This window comes from Akebia trifoliata, chromosome 13, assembly GCF_017979445.1.
Source record: "Akebia trifoliata isolate Shusen 1 chromosome 13, ASM1797944v1, whole genome shotgun sequence".
NCBI lineage: Eukaryota > Viridiplantae > Streptophyta > Magnoliopsida > Ranunculales > Lardizabalaceae > Akebia > Akebia trifoliata.
The window spans coordinates 2,989,720-3,009,911 of NC_141387.1; the positions used below are offsets into that span (position 1 = coordinate 2,989,720).

The 20,192-nt window shown below is 34.0% G+C and overlaps 1 protein-coding gene across 1 annotated transcript; it reads right to left on the reverse strand.

Moving 5' to 3' along the window:
• On the reverse strand, positions 1–6,695 carry LOC147387326 (calcium/calmodulin-regulated receptor-like kinase 1). Its single transcript, XM_086421087.1, has 8 exons — positions 6,561–6,695; positions 5,618–5,989; positions 3,940–4,093; positions 2,866–2,992; positions 1,935–2,020; positions 1,769–1,840; positions 1,298–1,501; positions 1–601 (listed from the first exon to the last, which is right to left on the reverse strand). The coding sequence occupies exons 2-8, from the start codon at positions 5,932–5,934 to the stop codon at positions 281–283; spliced, it is 1,281 nt and encodes a 426-aa protein (XP_086277213.1). The 5' UTR covers positions 5,935–5,989; positions 6,561–6,695; the 3' UTR covers positions 1–280.
• Positions 6,696–20,192: the final 13,497 nt, after the last annotated feature.

Here is a 20,192-nt window from a genome sequence, read left to right on the forward strand (position 1 = left end):
AACAATCAAAATAAAAATATTTACAATTAAAAGAAGATCAATTCAACTCTTTCCCTTTTCTTTCCTTGGAGACATTAATACATGTACAAAAACGAGATTTATGTTACAAAGAAAAGATATGACGGTTTGGGACCTTAGAATTTGAATATTAATCCACTCTCTGACCTACAGTAGATCTTCTTCCCTTTCTAGCACCCTTTAACATCAACAGTAAGCATATATATATCACAACCAAAATCGAAAGTGATGGTGAAAATGGTTCAGCTGGAAGAACAATCCTTCAAACTTCACGCGGGTCTGCCATGCTGTCTATAGATTCCTCTCTTTGAAGTTCACATTGTTGGTCTATGTCGATGGCAACTTCTGCTGTAGTGGAGGACAATGATCGCTTATGATGGTGCCTCTTGCTGTGTCTCAACTTAACGATCCGACAAAGTTCCTGAACAATGTCCCTCATGGAAGGTCGTTTTCTTGAGACACGGTTGATGCATTTGTATGCAAGGACAGCCACACCATTGAGTTCTTCCACATCGAATTTCCCCTTGAGACGAGAATCCAATATCTCCTCCCAACCAACTATTCCCTCTGTATTCATTGCCGCCTATCCAACAAAGTAAAAGACGACATGATTATAATGGTGTTGGGTACTTCAGTACAATAGTACTGAGGTGTCACTTCAAGCTTCTGAAAATCAGCCATTGAAGCCCTGCAATACTACGGTGTTGTTAATGTGTCTTGTACTCTGTTTGGGGCACGACATGGATGTCAAGCCCACTGAGCTGTGCAGGTGCAGGTGAAGGTGTTCTGTTTTTAGGGTTACGGAAAGGGTAAATACGTAATGCTTTGTATAAAGTGTACTCACGTTATTTGTTCTGATAAATATACTAATTGTAAAACCCGAATTAGAGTTAGAATGAGAGGAACTAAGAGATATAGTGACCCAATTTTTATTTATTTTTTAATTAAAGAAGAAATCCCTCTGCAGCCATGGACGTAGGCAATCTTGCCAAAGTACGTAAATTTTGTATTCTTGCTTTTCTTTTTCTTTTTCTTCTTCTTTTTCTTTTTCTTTTTTTTCCTGTTTATCTCACATTGGTGTTTGATATTTGGGGTTTCCAACATAAGTGAACAAATATGGATATAATTCATTGAAGGTTGGATATTCACTCTTAACGTTAAAAAAACATGGTTTGCACCGGTGTTCATTACGTTTCAGACTGGTGGAATTAATTTTCTGTGGAGCAGTTCTTTGATGAAAATATAATACCAAAAACTCAACGAGAAGGAGAGATCTTACAAGCTCGACATATTCCATGAGGCCCTGTTGAGGATTCCTGCCTGCAATAAGTTCAAAGAGCAATACTCCAAAACTGTAAACATCACTTTTGTTGGTGAAGGCCCTTGTAGATACATACTCGGGATCAAGATAGCCAAAAGTTCCCCTGACATTAGATGCATGTTGGTTAACCACCACTTCCCTCGAAAGCCCAAAGTCAGCTACCTGATCAACCCAATATGTATTTTTTTTTTATTTCTAATTTAAAAAACAGTATAATAAGTATTCAAACTCATCAGGTATGTTGCATTAACATCCAATTTCAAACACATAATAAAAATGATTTCGATTGGCACCAGAAAATTACCAATTTGTTAGAACAAATCTCCAGGTCCTTCCACATCAACAGATTTGATCACAAATTCTTTTTCTTTATTTTCCTTGCATAAGTTGTATGCTTTTAAGATATAAAAGAAAAAAAGCATTACGTACTCTGGCTTTCATGGACTGATCCAACAGGATGTTAGAAGACTTGATGTCCCGGTGCACAACTGGTGGAACAGCCTGCAGTAAAGAACGGGGATTTAGTTCTACTTGTTCATGCAAGTACTTAATGAAGTTAGTCCAACTTGTTACCGTGACGAAAATAAAACCTTACTCCATCATGAAGATACTCCAAACCCCTTGCTACATCTAGAGCTATATCAACTCTCAAATCCCAGCTCAGTGGTTCATGTTTTTCACCTGTACATGTATACATTGAAGACAGCGGAACATTAATGAGATCTATATGACCTCCTAACCTGAATTATCACTATTCATGTCATTCAGATATAATTGGAGGAACAAAATTCATTCAGCTGACCCCAAATGTTTGGGATACGGCTTTGATGATGATTGATCAAAGTTTTATTGTGAAAAAAAAAAAAAAACAGAGGTTGAGTTTATTATAGCTAGCCCAATACATGGCTCAGCTGAAATACACACAACATTTTCAGATCAATTATACTAAATTTTCACGGAAGAAAAGGTACCAAGCAACTGAGGAAAAATCCAATTTGGTTTTTTACTTCTACCAAAGCAAAAGGTTTGTGCACCTTTTTATGTAATGCCATTTGTGTAAAAGAAATTCGGCCACTTTTCAAAGGTACCTTTTTAATTTATTCAAATACTTTGTTTCCAGATACCATTTGTATGGTTTTAATGTATATCAACATATCTAAATGCATTCAGCCAACCCCAAATTTTTGCAATACTGTCTAAACACATTCTTTCTCTATAATAAACTTCTCATGAACTAATGCATTTTAAAAATATATTTCTCAAAAATATGCAATGAAAACTGGATGTATCAGCATGCCAGGTTTCCTAAGGATCACTGTGAGACTTCTTATCATCATCAGACAGAAACACATGCATCCATGTTTATTAAATAGGTAACAAAACATTATTAGTAAAGTAGGGCAAGTAACTAGAAAGAAAGACTACAAAGGATACGTTTAATCACTTTGTGCTCCCATGAAAACAATCTTTTGTTTTCTCTTCTAATAATTCTTCCTTATAAAAATAAAAAGCTGATCTGTACTTACTATATAAATGAGAAGCAAGGCTGCCATTGCTCATGTACACGTATATAAGAATATGCTGGCCTCTTTCAGCACAATATCCCACCAAATTCACAAGGTTTCTATGATGTAATCTCCCAAGTAACATAACCTAAGAACAAAAGAGAAAATCAACTGTTAAAGCCATTAAAGTTATCGTGGGGAAGGATGAATTCAATCTGACAGACTTGAATCTGAGAAATGGATATTTTCACAAAAGAAAGCATGTATTAAGAGAGTAATTGGAGCTTCTAAGCATACCCAAGAGAATAATATGTGCACAAATTTCAACAATATAAGGTACAAAAATCGTAACATCAGATACTCTTAGAAATGGAGAAATTAGAGTATGGCCACAGAAGAATAAAAACTTCAATTGTAACTTTTCAAAATAATATAAGGTGACGGAGATAAAAAATGAGAGATTTTTTAATTCCATAAAGTGGTAGCTTGTGGGAAGCAAAGCAAATGATGTCTAAGCATCTAGGAAGGGTCCTAATGATTTTCCTTTTTTTGTTTTAATGATAAGATGGTATTATTAAGACCTTAAAACATCTCACATATTTTAAATAAAGAAACAATTTGTACATTTCCTTCAGTCAACAGCCTGTAAAAAAGAGTCTCTACCCATGTATTTTAAGGATGTAAACAAGGCAGAGCAGGATTAAAAGGAAAACTTGATGGATTTATACAAGAATCAGAATCCAGAATGGTGTCCTGTTCTTATAACATAGGTATGGTGTCTATGTGGCATATTTTTGTTGGAGTTTAAAACATAAAGGGCTCCTAACCAAGCTGTTCTATATATAGCATGCAGCCCAAGGTGTTTAAATTCCAATAAAAAAACATGCCACGTAGATGCCGTATGTTGTTATAGGAACGGGACACCATCCTAGACCAGGACTTTCTATACTACTGGTAACAAAAGAGTTAAAACACTCAACTGTCACCCTAGTAAATAAGTTACTCCTACCGATCAAAAAAAAAAAAGTTACTCCTGAGAAAATCCAATACAGTGAATCTCAAAGCTGTATTGCTAAAGAAATTCAGCAGGACTACCTCTGTTTGGAATTCCTTTTCCCCTTGCTTAGAGTCAGTAGCCAACACTTTAACTGCGACAGTCTCTCCAGCTGACATCTGAGCTTTGTAAACAGGACCAAATGCCCCTTGGCCTATCATTGTTGTGAAGTTATAAGTTGCTTTTTGCAGATCTCTGTGAAAGCACCACCAGAAACAAGGTTAGATAAACAAAAGACAGAGGCAACTTACAGCTTAAGTGCTTAACTTAGAAAATAATGATAAAAAAAATGATTGAAATAAAATTAGAACCTGTACTTCAAACCTATGTTTCTGTGTACCAAAATTAACAATTAGCTTTTCATAGAAATAACAGGTACTAGAAGTTGCAGGCTACAAAGAAGAAACAAACCAAGAAAATTCTCGCAACCTTGCAAGTTTCAATATGAAACCCACACTATTTTTTTGCAATAAAAAATGTAGCATGGTTTAGACACTCTGAAAATAAAAAATCACACAATAATACACGTAAAATGGTAGAACATGTCTTCTAACCTTCCCTCATTCCATCTACTTGAGAGTTTTCAACTTCTCATTAATTCTCAAGAATACCATAGAATCGTGAGACCTATCTCTAATTATTACATCAATAAAATCATCTCCCATTTCTGTAGGGCAATTTTTGATGCTCAGACCTCTTTCTTCACATCTATCCTGTCTTCCAAATGGTTGGGTAACATGATTCAGCAAAGCTCCCTTCTAACTGATAATTGATATAACCTGCCAAACTACACCACAAACCAGATTGGTCATTTTCCACCTTTCCAAGGATTCAGGCTTCCATTTCCTTCATCCCAATTATAACACAATGATGAGTCCTTCACCTTAGCTCAGTTCCAACTAAGTTTGCCAGGAAAGCTTATGACAAAAATTGGTCAATCCGACTGACTATTCACAAAAATGTGTGTAACATAGGCAGAATTTCTAGTTGCATGAACCTTTACTCTCCAAGGTGCCATTCCAGCTGCAGAATTTCATTTCCGCCTCCTAAACTAATTCAATTGAAATTCATGTGCTAAACCACTTCCCGGTTCCACCAGCTTTTGCACCCACTATGCAACTAAGGTCCAATTCAAAAGGTTTGACTTAGATAACTACTAGTTCCTCATAGGTGAGATTAGATATGATCAAGTATGACTAACACAAACATTTTTCTTTAACAAGTATATACCATTCAAGTTAGTGAAAGCTTTTCTTTTCCCTTTTATAATCAAAATAATCACATAATCCCATAATCAGTAACATTGATCAACATTCAACAAGCTAATGTCATTAATCAGTAATATACAGGAACTATGCTGCATGGATGTATGGATACAGTGTAAGTATACAACATAGGTACAGATGAGCCTCAGATTCAACAAACTCGAGTAAAAGAATTCGTGGATTTGGCAGCATATCTTAAACAATGGCAAAGTAACAATTTTTATTTACTGTTAACGACTATAACATGAATATGGCAGAGTGCTAGAATTTGACAAGTGTCCGTGTTTGACTCATTGAGAAGAATCCACTCAACACCAATACAAGCATGATCACAACACAAATCCCATAAAGATTAACTTTAAACAGAGAATTATTACCCTGTTAAAAGATAATTGCAAGAAGCCTGAGTAGACTATAGAAATCAAACAAGGTTCTAACAGAGATATAATCATACTTGTAAGAATACTTAGGTATTCCAGATACAGAGACTGCATTCTTCCTCTTAGTTCCTTCCCTCCACAAAGACATCCCATTATTCCCTTCAGATATTTTGGGTGATTCCTGATCAATTGTGGAGTTCGACAATATAGTACAAGAATCAACACCGTTAGTTCGAATAGGGATGGTTGCTGCCCTTCGAGAACTGCTGTTCCCAATCTGTGAACGCTTCCTACGGTACCTAATGCAGAACAGAGCAGAAATAGCTAAAAGAACTCCAATTAATACTCCAATTGAAATACCAATTATCAACCCCTTTGACACGCCTTTCATCGCCTTAATTACGATAATGAAATTCCCTATTTAAGCCTCTGATCCATCTAAATACCTGCAAAAGGCTCTGTATTATAATAAGCTCCTCAAGAAAAGGAAACAAGAAGAAATCTCTCAGTTAAAGTCCAAAGATCAAGTTAAGCAGTTAAGCTTCACCTCCATCAATCAAAGATGATTGAAATCCATAAAAAACCATAAACTATCAGATATAGCAGAAATTTCAGGATATATGCTACAGAAGTCGATTAATTACTTCATTCCGCATAATTTAAACCATAAACAACCAATGATTCATTTGATAAAAAAATAGAAAAATACTGAATTTATTCCAAAACACGAAGAGAATTCCACAAATACTGATTTTTAAAGAAAAAAATATAGAAATTTTCAGATCAGACAATAATAAACAAGCAGATCTATCTATCAAAAATAAAACCTTAATTAGATGAAAATGCAGAAAATTGGATAGATTATAAAGAAACGCAGATCGGTGGTCCATTTTTAAACCAGTTCAAGCGATTATTGATGGATTTGAGAGATGAAATCGAACAACTTGAAGAGAAAATCAATAAACAGAAATCAGAGATTCAAAGAAAACTGAGGAGAGATGGAGATAAAGAGGAAACCTTTGATCTTAAGAGGCCACATCGCAGTTAGAGTCATTGAGCTTCAGCTTGAGCTTTCAGCTTTCAGCTTTCAGGAGACGTAAAATAGGATCTGTGTCTCCGTGAGTCGCCGTTTGTATCATAAAACGCGCCTTTCTTAACAAAGGGACTATAGGGATGGCTGTGTTCCTAAAATACCCTTATTTTTATTTTTGTGACGATAATAACCTTTACATTTCTTACTATTTTCGTTTTTGTCCTTAATATTTTCAGTTGCTGTGGTGGTTGATCTCTGGCGGTTAGGAGGTTTGGAAATTTTGTACTTAGTAGATCAAAGACTTCTCTAATTAAGCTAAGAGTCAAACCTAACAGACCAAATGTGGAGGAAAAAAATAAGATGATGTTGGGACTTATCTTACCTGATTGGTTAGTTTGTTCAGTTAAAATTTAGATTTGTCAATCATGATTCCCCAATCTTCAACGAACTATGTTCATAGGAGTAGGTAGAGATGAATCGTTTCATGATTCATTTTAGTTTCAATAATTTGATTTGCTATCTCTGATTCTATTATACATATATAATTTAAGAGTCTTAATGATATGACTTGCAAGATAGCATACTCAACTAACTCCTTGACATGGGTAAATTCAAGAACTGTAAATTTGTATGTCTCGAGATACATTTTTTTATGGGAAAGTGCAATCGTGTATCCTGAGACGTACAGATCTTCGTTTCTCAAACTTGTCATGTCAGTGAGTCGATTGAATATACCACCTGACGAGTCCTATTATAACGACTTATAATTTAAATATATGCAAGTTATAAACACGATTATAATATTAAAAAAAATTATAACTCAATTTAACTAAGCTAGCATGACTAATTAGTCACCTTCTCTCCCTTAAAAAACTTTGTGTGGGGCCATGTAACTTGTCACGATAGTCAAATAACACCTTAGTCCTCTAGGGTTAATGTTCTAGATAAGATTTTTAATAAAATATATTTTAATCTTATTAAAAGGCTTTGAAAATATATTGTCAATAAACTCCCCAATTTAAAATTTGAATCCAATGGGAAAAAAGTATTCACTTTTAATAATTTTTAAATTCTTAAAAGAATTCTGATAATACAATATCCCCCTCTAACACCCATCACAAAACTGTAGATCATTTGCCTCGAGATATACAAAATATATTTTTTTAAATTATGCGTATCTTGAGGCAAATGATCTACGATTCTATAATTAAGGCGTGTGTCAGCAGGTGACATTAGAAAATCATTAAACTTCTTAAAATTATATACTCTGCACCCATGTGGTATCCTATCATGTTTTTGGATGCCAAAATAAGATGCATTATATATATATATATATAATGCAACGAATCCAATAATGAAATTTATTAAATTTAAAATCATCTTCAATAAAATAAAATGATTGATATTGATTCACTAATCACTATATTTTATGCACCTAGTACGAAGTACAAACCATATCATTGAATTGATTTGTTTCCAGCATCGATCAATCTAGTATGAACGGTCCTTAACATAGATTGGAGCAAATTCAATGGGGTGAGACTATATAACGATCCCATAGAACTTGATCAAATGATCCTGACCATCCGATACATCAACAAGGAAGGAAGTCCAAACTTGCACATGCACATAGTGTGAAAAGGACGCAATTGCGTACGCCATGTTAGTATAATATCATAATGGAAGAATCGAGGAGAATCGAGGAGAATGCGCAGTGGAGGTATATCTGAGACCATAAAATTTATTTAAAGGCTATTCTTGTAATTTCGAAGATATAAAGAGCTGAATGTTTTTGACGAGGATAACAAAGAAGAATGCTTCAAAACTAAGAATAATGCTAAAGTGACTTCAGGATGGAACATCATATCGCACTTCTTAACTTGAAAGTATATGAAAATCATAGATTCTTTTCATCGAGATACGTTTTGAAAAGCATCTATGGTTTCTGTCCACTTTCATATCAAGAAGTGCGATATGAGGTTTGAATTGAGGTCACTTAGCACGAGAGTAAATGAAAGAAATTAGAGCTTTGTTGCTGTTAGCCTGATGAGAACATCCTCCTTAGGATCTAAATAGTTGGCTTGACTTTGGGATTCGTGGAAACTTTAATTTGAATTTTTCATTAAAAGACGAGATGTGTTATTGCTTGGTATCTGTGCAATTAGATTCAACAGTTTACAATTAAGGAAAAACAAAAAGATCTAGGCTCTTAAAAGTCAACAAATAATAGAAGGACAAAGAAATAGAAATTTCCTAGGGATTGGTCCAACCTTCCTAGCACCAATTTTCATGACTATCAATTTAAAAAAAATAGGAAAAAAATAGGGCTGGTTGAATATCATTAATGCAAATCCAACTTAACTAAACCATCTATTTGAAATTTCTATAAGAAACTCTTAAATTAATTATGGAGATAATTCTAGCTCTACATAAATATTAATTTGTATAACTCATATGCAAGTACACATGTCAATACTATCATAACGAGAGAATAGTGAGTACTGTCGACATACATACATATATATATATGGGTGGCGTTCGAAGGCCCTAAAAAGAGTCAAACACCTTTTCAATATATGGGCTAGAAACTTCTAGCCCTCTCAAAACTGATTTACAAAAATCAAACGATTCACGATTCTTCAATTTTTAAATTAGGGTTAGAAGTTTTAGAATGAGCTGATTTTTTGTGAGGATGATCTTTTCATCGTAGATATTATCCTCACAAAAAAACCAGTCCATTCCAAAACTTCTAACTCATATTTTGAAAACTGTTTAGCACAATTTTTGACTCTCTTTAGGGCCTCCAAACAATACCCTATATATAAATTATGTAAATTTTAAATAATAAGAGTATCTTAAAAAAAGATCTATTAATGCAATCAAAATCATTCTGGTTCTATACATGAATCCCTTCCCTATAATCATTTTGTTGATCAAGTTCGTTTTCAATTATTTAGAAATTTGTCTCTCATTAAGAAAAATTGTGTATTTCTTGTTATTGTCTTACTTGTAGGTTTTTAGTCTCCATGGGTGTATCATTTATACATAGTCGTATAGTTATATTTATGGCTTAAAATCTTATTTCGTTCCATTGTTTTGATTTTAGCAAAAATCAAATAAGACCAAAACATTGGTGAAACATTATCAAAATATTTTAGACAACCGACACATTCCGATACATTAATAGAAATATCTGAGAAATGTTTTAGAAGAGATTTAGGTCAAGAGTCATGTCATTCTTTAAAAATATAGGTGTATCTCAAATATTTACAAAATGTGAAGGGAATTTATTTAAATAAGTAAGTCTTTAAAAGAATATCAAAGTCAAGGGCAGGTTATCCATTTGAGAATACAGATATCTCAAAGTTCAATATGAAAAGGAACTAGAAAGAAGAAGAAGGGAAGGATCTAACAAGAATTTCTGTGACTCCAACGATCCAAATACTTCTCTTGCTTCTCTCTTTATCTGTATTTCTGTTGAATCTCCCACTTTTTTTTTCAAGAATAAACAAACAAAACTCGAAATGTTCTAATTCTAAACTCATTTCGTCTCGAAACCCTGAAAATCTGAAACATTTTTTACGAAACATAATGAAATTTTAAACCATGGTTATATTCAAATACATCATGCTCATTTGGTGTCCTGTATCAATCTCACTATTACTGCTCATACTAAGACCCACATCAACCATAGAGGGTTGAGATTTCATAATTTAACTATTTAAGGTAAGTGCACGTTTTTATACTTGACACCGCTCTTGATGTCATTCTATTATGTGTGCTCTTTACGACGTTAGTTTATAGTCCCTAGTTCATAAAAAATTATCATTGTTTGCTTTTGAACAACTCCTAGAAGTTGGGCTCATTTCAAATTAGGATTTTGATTGACTCTAAAGGACAAGGATCTATCGTCGGTTCTCAGTTGGCTTGCGGGATCAACTTGCAATTTTAATGAGATTTGATTTATTCATTCGGCTCCCTCATTTCGTCCTTATCATTATAATGAGAGACTCTTGAATAGGTGTTTTCACACAAAATTTTGAAAGACCAAAAATGTCCTCACTTCTAAATTTATGTTCATCGTTATCAAGGTCATTTTTGTCAAAATAGATAGAATTTCAATCCCCTCTTAAAAATGTAAATAAATAAATAAATTTGCAATGGATCAAAAGGTAAAATACAACATTCCATGGCTGCTCATGATCTCACAAACGTGAAGAGATCATACATTATTTTCAAATTAGCTGTCAACTTTAGGGATGATCTAACTAGTAGACTCTCATCCCGATTTTGTCCAAATATTTTATTCTAAGATGATCTCATCTCTCAATAATGATAATAACTCTACATTTTAAACTATAAAGAATAGATAATTGTTAGCATGTTCCATCAAATTGTGTCAACCGTTACAATCTCCAAAAAATACATATTAAACAAATTTGAATGATCCAAAGAATGAGATAAATTGATGATTATTTTGGAAAGGTAACTCCTAGGAGTGATTGTGACCTATTAAATAGTGGTGAGCATCTTAGGTAGGATTTGTCCTCTCTAAGTAAGTTTGATGAGAGTCATTCCCATCTAATGTTTTTTTCGAAAAGAATAATGATTTCCCGACACCCCCCTCTAACATACACTCCTTGATGTGACATATGCTAGAATCATAGATTTATCCTCGGGATACATAACTGCATTCTAGTAGATACCACATCAGGAAACGTATGTCAGAGGGGATGTGAGAAAATCACGATTCTTTCGAAAATGATTATTGGAGCATATAGAAACCAGCACACTTGATTATCTTTTCAAAGGACCTAACGCAAACGATCAACTTGATTGGTGATCTCTTATAATTAGATTTGAGCATTTTTTTTTTTTTAACGATTAATTTCAAGGGGACGATATCAAGTTTTTTGTGATTAACATGAATGGCAAGAAAAGTCACCTTGCCACACACATGTTGGGTTCTGCGTGATTTCCTTAATTTTTTTAAGCGAATTGTTGACATTAAATTCGGCCTCTTGAGACTAGGAACTAAGAAAATATTGATTAATGAACCATTTGACAATGATTTTCTTTAAAATATGTTATCTAAATCGAAGACTAGAAGATTGAAATGTCTTCCAATGTAAATTGCCTTTTGTTACAAAGACGCATTAGCATACCCCACAATAAAGTCAATAAATAGACCAAAAGAAACTCATAGACAACTTAAAAACATTGACATTTATTTAGATGATTTTTCAAGGCAAAAGACCAAAAGAAACTCATAAACGACTTTAAAACAATGACATTTATTTAGATGATTTTTCAAGGCAAATGGAGACAAATTCAAGTCTTCGGAGTTACATAATCAAGGTCACTTGCGGCAATTTTATGGAGCCTTCATCAAGTAAAAGCCCACATATGTATAACCCCTCAAGTTATATATATGAGAAATATATAAAGAGTCCTGATAATATGACTTGCAAAGTGACATACTCAATCGACTCTTTGACATGAACAAGTTCAAGAATCGTAGATATGTACACCTTGGGATACACGGCTCCCTCAAGATACACTTTTTTATGGAGAAGTACAATCGTGTATCCTGAGATGTACAGATCTACGATTCCCAAACTTGTCACGCCATTGAGTATGCCACTAGGCGAGTGATATTATCTTGACTCATATGTAAAACTTCTAATCTACAAGTTGATTTATGATTAAAAACAATATTTTGAAATCATTTGATAAGAATTAAGATATTCATAATAGTGTTCATCAAATCAACTAGTATGCATTTTAAAATATATTTTTTGAATTTAATTTATCATAATATACATAATTTTGATTTTTAAGAAGTAACTTGGTGTATGCCAAAGAAATATAATTATTTCTCATATTTGTTTAATTTTTAAAATAAATGTATTTCTATTTAAAAAGAAGAGTCATGATAAATTGATGCGGCAAAACACATGCAGCTGACGTGGCAAGGGCACAAAATCATAGATATTTTTCTTCGGGATACACAAGGAAAAAAGATCAACGGTTATGTACCCTTGGCACGTATAGATCGCGTATGTTTTGCCATGTCGATTTATCATTAATATTAAAAGAAAATTTAGTCAACCACTTAAACAATGGCATTATGTAAGCGGCACAGGCACAACCTTCCTAGTCACAAAGTACCTGCCCAATGCAAAATTTTCCTTTTGTTATACAATTATCTGTTTTGATTTTAAATATTTTTACAATAATAAACAGTATTCCAATCCATGGAGTTGTATTTTCAATCTCTAGTACTGATTTGGATTTTTTTTTTCATACAAATCCAAATCCCACTCTGCATAGAGTACTGATCTGATTATAAAAATGCAGTTGAACTTCATCTTTTGTGTGCAACAACTAACAATTATCCAACCTTTATTGATGACAAGAAATTATTTTTCACGTTTTATTTAAATGCATTACAAATCCTAAACATTATGTATATAGAGGAGTGTAGATCTACGATTCCAGAACATGTCACGTCAGGGGTGTCGATTGAGTGTGCCACATGGATAAGTCAGATTATCACGATTCTTATATTTTTCTCAAAAATATCATTTTTCAACCCATTTAGGCATAATAAGCAAGTCTGGATTCGATAATTATTTGATGAGGGTTTTATTCAAAAAGTTTTGAAACAGTTTGTGTTGTGTTTAGTCCCACATCGGACACAAATTGCTTCGTCTATCTCTTTAAAAACTCTTGGACCTCTTCACTCATTATCAATTGATTTGGATTTGAACTCTTAATCATAGTATCAGAACAGGATTCTCTCTCTCTCTCTCTCTCTCTCTCTCTCTCTATTTATTGCCAATTGGTATTGAATTAGACTCCCAAAATTTTCAGTTTGATTAAAAAATTGGAGAGATTTCGAAAAATATACAAAGTTTTTATTTTTTATTTTTTATTTTTAACAAAATTCATAATCTTCGACACTCTTAAAAATCTTATCTTGTTCTTGAGATTTGAACGTTGCAGAAAATAAAATTTCAAGGATGAAAGAAAAAAAAAATGATTATATTAGATGATTAATTGATAAAATGATAAAAGATGGATTAATTCCTTAAGCGGCCAATCCCTTATTCAAAGAAATTTACAGATTTTTGAAACAAGTGGGAGAATTTTGTGACAGATAAATAAATAAAAGAGCATGTGATTCCAATTTATTCGGCCTCTATTATGGACCATAATTTACATACCACCTCTCATCATGACTTCTCTAATAAATGAGATCGGTCTTTGGTGGTAGGTGAGTCCTAAGCTTCATTTTTCTGTTCTGATTTCCTTATTAAATAAACGGACCGGGTCTACTTTTAAGTAATCCGAAATGCCTTTGATCTGTTTAAATCTCGAGGAATATCTAAAAGTTTTGATCGAAGGAGGATGTCTACCTCAAAACGGTTGCATTAGTTCACACTTTACACTCTTAGCCGTCAATTGGCGCGAAAGTGTAGATGCCTTGCGCGCGAAATACGAAGAGGACGTCGTCCCGGTTTGTTTCAATTTCACACTAAGGCCTTTCTGCAACTCAACTATTCTCAAGGCATTGTTGTTCAGATTTCGAAGAGAATACCAGTAGAGTTCAAATGGCTACAACTCAATTGCTCCTTTCGATCTTAATTAATGGTGTAGTTTTTCAATTTCGATTCGCATCTCAGATACTCTTTTGATGTTGAACTACGATTGTTATACATGTTTTCGGACTGAAACCCTAGCTTTTCGATGCAGAAATTTGCAATTAACTTCGAGTTCGAATCTCAGCTACTCTTTTGTTAATAATATACGAATGTTCTAGAAGCTATTAGGCAGAAACCCTACATTTGTAATGGAAAGTCGCAATTTTCTAAATAATGACATCCAAATTATATTTTTAAACTGATTATTGATAAACTAGAGAGGAGAAATTAGTGAACTTTTATTGTGGGGTAGTGGGAAGAAGAATAGAATACACCTGCAATTTATTTATTTATTTATTATTTTTTTCAATGTTTAATCTAATTTATAGTTGGTTGACAAGCTATACAGCTTTTTATTATTGTTTTATATTTTTAATTTTTTAATAATATTCTCAATTTGGTCGTGAAATTGAAATTTATGGAGATAGCCTCACAATTGTGTGTGTGATGGAAATGAGAGGTATACAATGTGCTTATAAATTTCTGTTGTTAGAAATGATTTGGAGAAAACCAAGGTGACATTAATTGAAACGGAGAGGAAAGATATTAGTTTTGATTCTATCATGGTTAATACTGGTGAATGGGTATTCTACAAGAGAGACCTTTTGATAAATCTCAAGATTTATTTTGTTCAATGGTTAACAAGGCGATTATAGAAAGTATAATAATTTATGGCACACCTACTAATCGATTTTGCAAAGAGGGGGATGTTGAGAAAGGAAAACAAATGATCCTAGAAAAGAATAATTTTGGTGTAGATCGTGATTGTTGTACAAAATCTGTAAGGCAGGACATAATTATTTTTTTTTTTTTTTTTTTTTTTTTAACTTTATATTTATTACATGTGTGGTGAAACAGATAAATTGAAATAGATGATAATGGTGACAAAAGTGAGACCAATATAGACTTAGGGGGATTTGATCCTTGTTGTGCAACCAAAAGAGTTGTGGCAAATGTTAATGATCTCGAATGTTCTTAAACGAACTAAATAAAATCCTAAAGATACATCTCATTTATTATCATCATCAAAAGCGAGATAATTGTTGTAGATATTGAAATGTGATTTTAAGAACCTTTTATGATTTGTCAACAACAACGTGTCTATGTAAAAAAATTTGCATGTTAGAAGGTCTAGAATAATTTAAATATCTTGATCTTTTCTCCCAGGTCTTGGGCTAATTTTGACCTTTGATACTTAGCAATTTGATTTAGAAGGCCCGCTGATTTAAGCCACTAAATTGTCCCCATTGACGATAACTAGTCATCCAGTTTGATTAAATGCATTCTTTACATGGGTCTGTGGTAGTTCCTTTGCTCTATTTTTTCAATTTATTTATTTTTTGATAATTACTTCCAAGATCAAAATATTTGTTAGAAACAACATTTGTAGTGTATGTTACATTATTAAAGAATTTTGAAAAAAGTAAATAAAATAAAAATTCAGGGTATGTTTGAGTGCGTGGAAAGTGACTTTCCATGGAAAAATAGTAGTGGAAAATGGTTATGGTTGGAAAATCAAAACTCATTGTTTGATTTCATCTAAACAAAATCATGGGGGGGGAGAAGACTTGACGAAAAGGGAGAAAGAAGAAGAAGAAGAGGAGAGAGAGAGAGAGGTGGTCAGCAATGGTAATGAAGAGTGAAAGTGACGGTGGTGGTGGTGGTGGTGGTGGTGGTGGTGGTGGTGGGGAATAAGAAGAGATGAGGTTAGGATTTTGATTTGGGAATAAAAAATATAAGTGAATTTCATTTTCCAATATAGGTGGGAAAATGAAATCTACACTTTGCTGGATTTTTTGAAGAGGGTGAAAAATTATTTTCCCTCACAAAAATCAGTCAAACACATGGAAAATGATTTTCCACCCTATTTTTCATGTGCAATCAAACATATTTCATCACCTATAGGTATAAGTGGGAAAATGAAATCCTCACTTTGCTAGATTTATTGAAGGTGGAAAACTATTTTCCATCACAAAAACCAATCAAACACATGAAAAATTACTTTTCCCATAGAAAATGGTTTTCCACCCTATTTTCCATGTGAATCAAAAATACCATTCAATAAAAAATTGATCAACTTAAGTCAATCAAGATCAATAGGAAATGATACAGTTGCCAATCTACTTCACAAAAGCTTTTCCTACAATGCTAACGACCCAAGTAACACTAGCATGTCATAGCTCAAGCTTTACCAGCTTTTCAGCTTAAAGCCTTGATATTGCTTGACATGGCAATTATATGGGGTTATATGAATTCTATTTCACGATTCAACTATATGTAGAACTAGCTATAGTTTGCAACTCACTATCCAAAGGAAATATTACAGAAGGAAGCCGTAACATGTTACCAATACATCTGTATCTTGTCTAGAAAAGACCATTACAAACAATAAAACACTCTGCATCTAGACCCTTGATCCCTTTTAGGTTTGAGTTTCTACAGGTACTTACTACAATCAGAACCGAAGTAGTGTTGTGTCATGTTCTTGGGGAGTTTTGTGAGCCCTTACTGGTCAGGTTACGATGGCATATTCATTACAAGCTGAAATGTGTCCTTGGAAGTTGATGCAGGTTTCATTCTCTGTTAAACAGGTTTCAAGGTACATTTGGTCACTATAATTGAAAATCTGGACTGTGTATCTGATAGACAATCACTTATATTAAAAAAAATCTGGACTGTCCATCTTATAGATGATCATCTAGACTGTTGAATTAAAAAACCATGATCACCAAATCCTACAAGATTTGTTGTTCAGCTAAATAAATTTGTTTCAGCTACTGAATTTTGTAGACAATCACGTTTCCTCTAAATTCTAGTATGGTCATATTGGACTCATTACTTCAATTTATGTTCTTGTTTTGTCTTCCCATCACTCTTAAAACCTTTGATTGAATCGTTTTTTCTTTCCAAATAGGTTATAAGTATTGCTATTGTTATTTTATAAAATTGGAAAAATCTTCCTGTTGGTCCTGCACAGTTTTCCTAAATTGGGTTATGTGATTGCCTAAGACTAATTATGATAATGATATAGTAATTATAATTTTCTATTTGTTAATTTGATAGGGATTCTAATTGCTAATATGGGTTATGATTTCTAATTTTTATGCCAACTAGAAGGCGGCATGTGCAAACCCACAGGTCATGTATCAAAAGGGCTTATCTATAATTTAAAATATTGGAGGGTGTGTGAATATTGCATAGTAAAATGATTGTTTTGTAATTTTGAAAACTATTCTAAGATCAACGGACAACAATTTTCTTGGTTTTTGATCAAAATGACTCTAATTATATTATATTTAAATGTAAAAGTGAGGGCATTTGTTGGATTCAAAATTTGGCATTGGACATTTAACTCTGCCTTCTCTCTCATTATAATAGTAAAGATATTAGGAAGGTATTTCTTATCCAAAATTTAGTTTTCATGGTGGAATTAAACTTTTAGAGTTCTAACTCAATATTATTCCCCTACCACAACACCACATGACCAGCTATCCTATTATTCTCCCATTTCTCCATGTCATGTGGAAGGATTCGAGTAGTGCTCTCTGGACCGTATTGTTGCAGGTTGGGCATTTAGTTTGAGAAATGTGTGTATCCATCAGCATTGACTATAGCAATAGGGTTAGGATTTATTTTAGCTCGATGTTAATCCATTATTGTGTTTTTACTGAAATTAAAAACTAATAGCTTGTTATTTTATTTTTTTCATTATGGGTATCCCCACTGTTCAGGTGCAGATTAATCTCACAGTCACACACACCGCCCCCTCGAAAAGTCCTACGTGCAACTAGTTGAGTCGAGGGTCAACCCTAGACCCTAGAGAGTGGCCCCAAGGATGTGGGATTTCAAGCACTTGACCTACCTTTCTTGAGGAGCTTATCAAGGCTCGGTTTGCCACTAGTTCAATCTCCTGGGGTTTATAACTTGTTATGTTTGAAGTAATTTGGGGTTTATTGAGGGGCAGATTTATAGTGGGAGCACTTGCCCCCACCAGAATTTTCGAAGTCTATAGATTAGTGAGCTATTACGATCGATTTTAGCGGCGGATAAAAAAAAATTACTACTATTGCTCTCACACAAAAAAAAATTCAACTCTTAGTTACCCCCACAAGCTTTTTTTTTCACTTTTAGTTGTCCCCACAAAAAAAATTTCTACTCTTGGTTGTCCTCACATGGGCAAAATCTTGACTCCACCCCTGATCTTATCCCAAATAATCATGTTCTTCCTGTGAACATGGGATTTTCAATATTTTAAAAATATCCCTCCACTTTGGGGTGTTTTGGAGTCGCCACCATTCAAATTCGAAAATGGGTGTGAATGGTCACCCGAAGTCGTATTTTTTGAAAAATATGTCATTTTGACATTTTGATGACTCTCGTACGGATAGGGTACATGGTCCAACCTTGATTCAAGGTAAGGGAGTCCATTTATGGAGTAGGGAAGGTGTTAGGCACTCTACTCCACCCACGTAATGTGGTAACCTCGGATTCGATTTTTTTTTAAATAAAAAAGAAAAATAAAATCGAGAAGAAAACTCGATGTGTGCCCTCAAGCATGAGGGGCTTTGATGTTGATTTAATCCATTGAGGGCACCCTTATTGAAAAAGGGGCCCTTGAAGGACTCAAATCATTGTGGTGTGTGTGAGAGGGTAGAGGAAGGGGTGAGTAGAGAAGGGGAGTTGAGGGGGGTGTTCCTTTTGTCAAACCCACCTTGACCCTTCCTTGACTTCCTTTGACCTTCCTTGACTTCTTTTTTCTTGCTTGATTTGTTTGAGAGAAGTTTGAGAGTTGAGAGTTATGAGATGTAAGGTGAGTTGAGGGTTGAGAGTAGTGAGAAGAGAGTTATCTTTTTAGATGATTTTTTTGTCAAATTTTCATTAGTTGTTGTAAGGGGAAAATGAAGGGATTTTTATAGAAGTTAGGGAGTTATTTTAGGGGTAAAGTTGGGTGAAATGAAGAAAAATGATGGAATGATTATAAGTTTGAGAAAAAAAATGGGTGTAATTTAGAGGAGATTGGAGGGTATTTAGGGAAAGGGGGTTAAATGGGTGAGTTTTGACCCAAATGATTTGGATCCTACCCAACCCATTTGGGTGGAGTGTTTGGTGAGGTGAGTTTAAGATGGTGGTTGTGATTAAATGGTATTTGATTTAAGAGAATGGAGGATATAAGGAGGTGGTTAATGATATTTTGGGAGGGTGAGGGAGATGATGACATATGTCAAAGTGGGTGGAAATGAAGGGTTGAGATGAGTTGATATGAAAGGATGAGTGTTTGATTTGAGAGGATAGGTGTAGGCTTAGGTTGTAGAGATGAGTTTTATAGGGAATGATGGGGGTAGATTAGGGGGAGGTGTAGGTTATGAGTGATTGATTTGAGAGAATGGATAAAATAGGTTAGGGGGGTGTAGGTTGTAAGTATGGGTAGATGATATTTAAAGGAAAGTAATGAGATAGTTATGGTGATGGGGGTGGTGGTTAGATGAGGGAGGTGAGATGGGGTGATGACATGTGTCACACCTTGATGATTGTAGTGATTGGTTGTGATGTTGGATTGGATTGAGTTGGGTTTGGGTAATTAGCTGGGCTTTGGGCTTTGGTAATGGATTGGATTAAAGAATGGTTGGGTTTTAGGTTGTAGGTTGAGCTTTGGTGTTTTGATGGGTATGATTAATTTAAATGGGCTTAAGTGATGGGTTTAGTTTGGGTTGGGAAGTGTAGAATAAGAATGAGTTTGGGTTTGTATTGGGTTGAGAGGGTAGTGAGGAATTTTTGGTCTGTGGGCCACGTGGGAAGCCTTGGGCCGTTTATTGAAAATAAGATGACAAAATACGTTGTATTTTTGTAGGTTTGGACCTCGGAACCCATTCCAATTTTTGCAATTTTTGGGACATTTTGCATCAAGGGCCC

Coding starts and splice junctions, on each gene's coding strand:
- LOC147387326 (XM_086421087.1), bottom strand. CDS start 5,934: ATGAAAGGCGTGTCAAAGGGGTTGATAATTGGTATTTCAATTGGAGTA. Junction 1,841..1,934: donor TGGAGTATCTTCATGATGGA/GTAAGGTTTTAT, acceptor TCTTTACTGCAG/GCTGTTCCACCAGTTGTGCA. Junction 1,502..1,768: donor ATCAGTCCATGAAAGCCAGA/GTACGTAATGCT, acceptor TGGGTTGATCAG/GTAGCTGACTTTGGGCTTTC.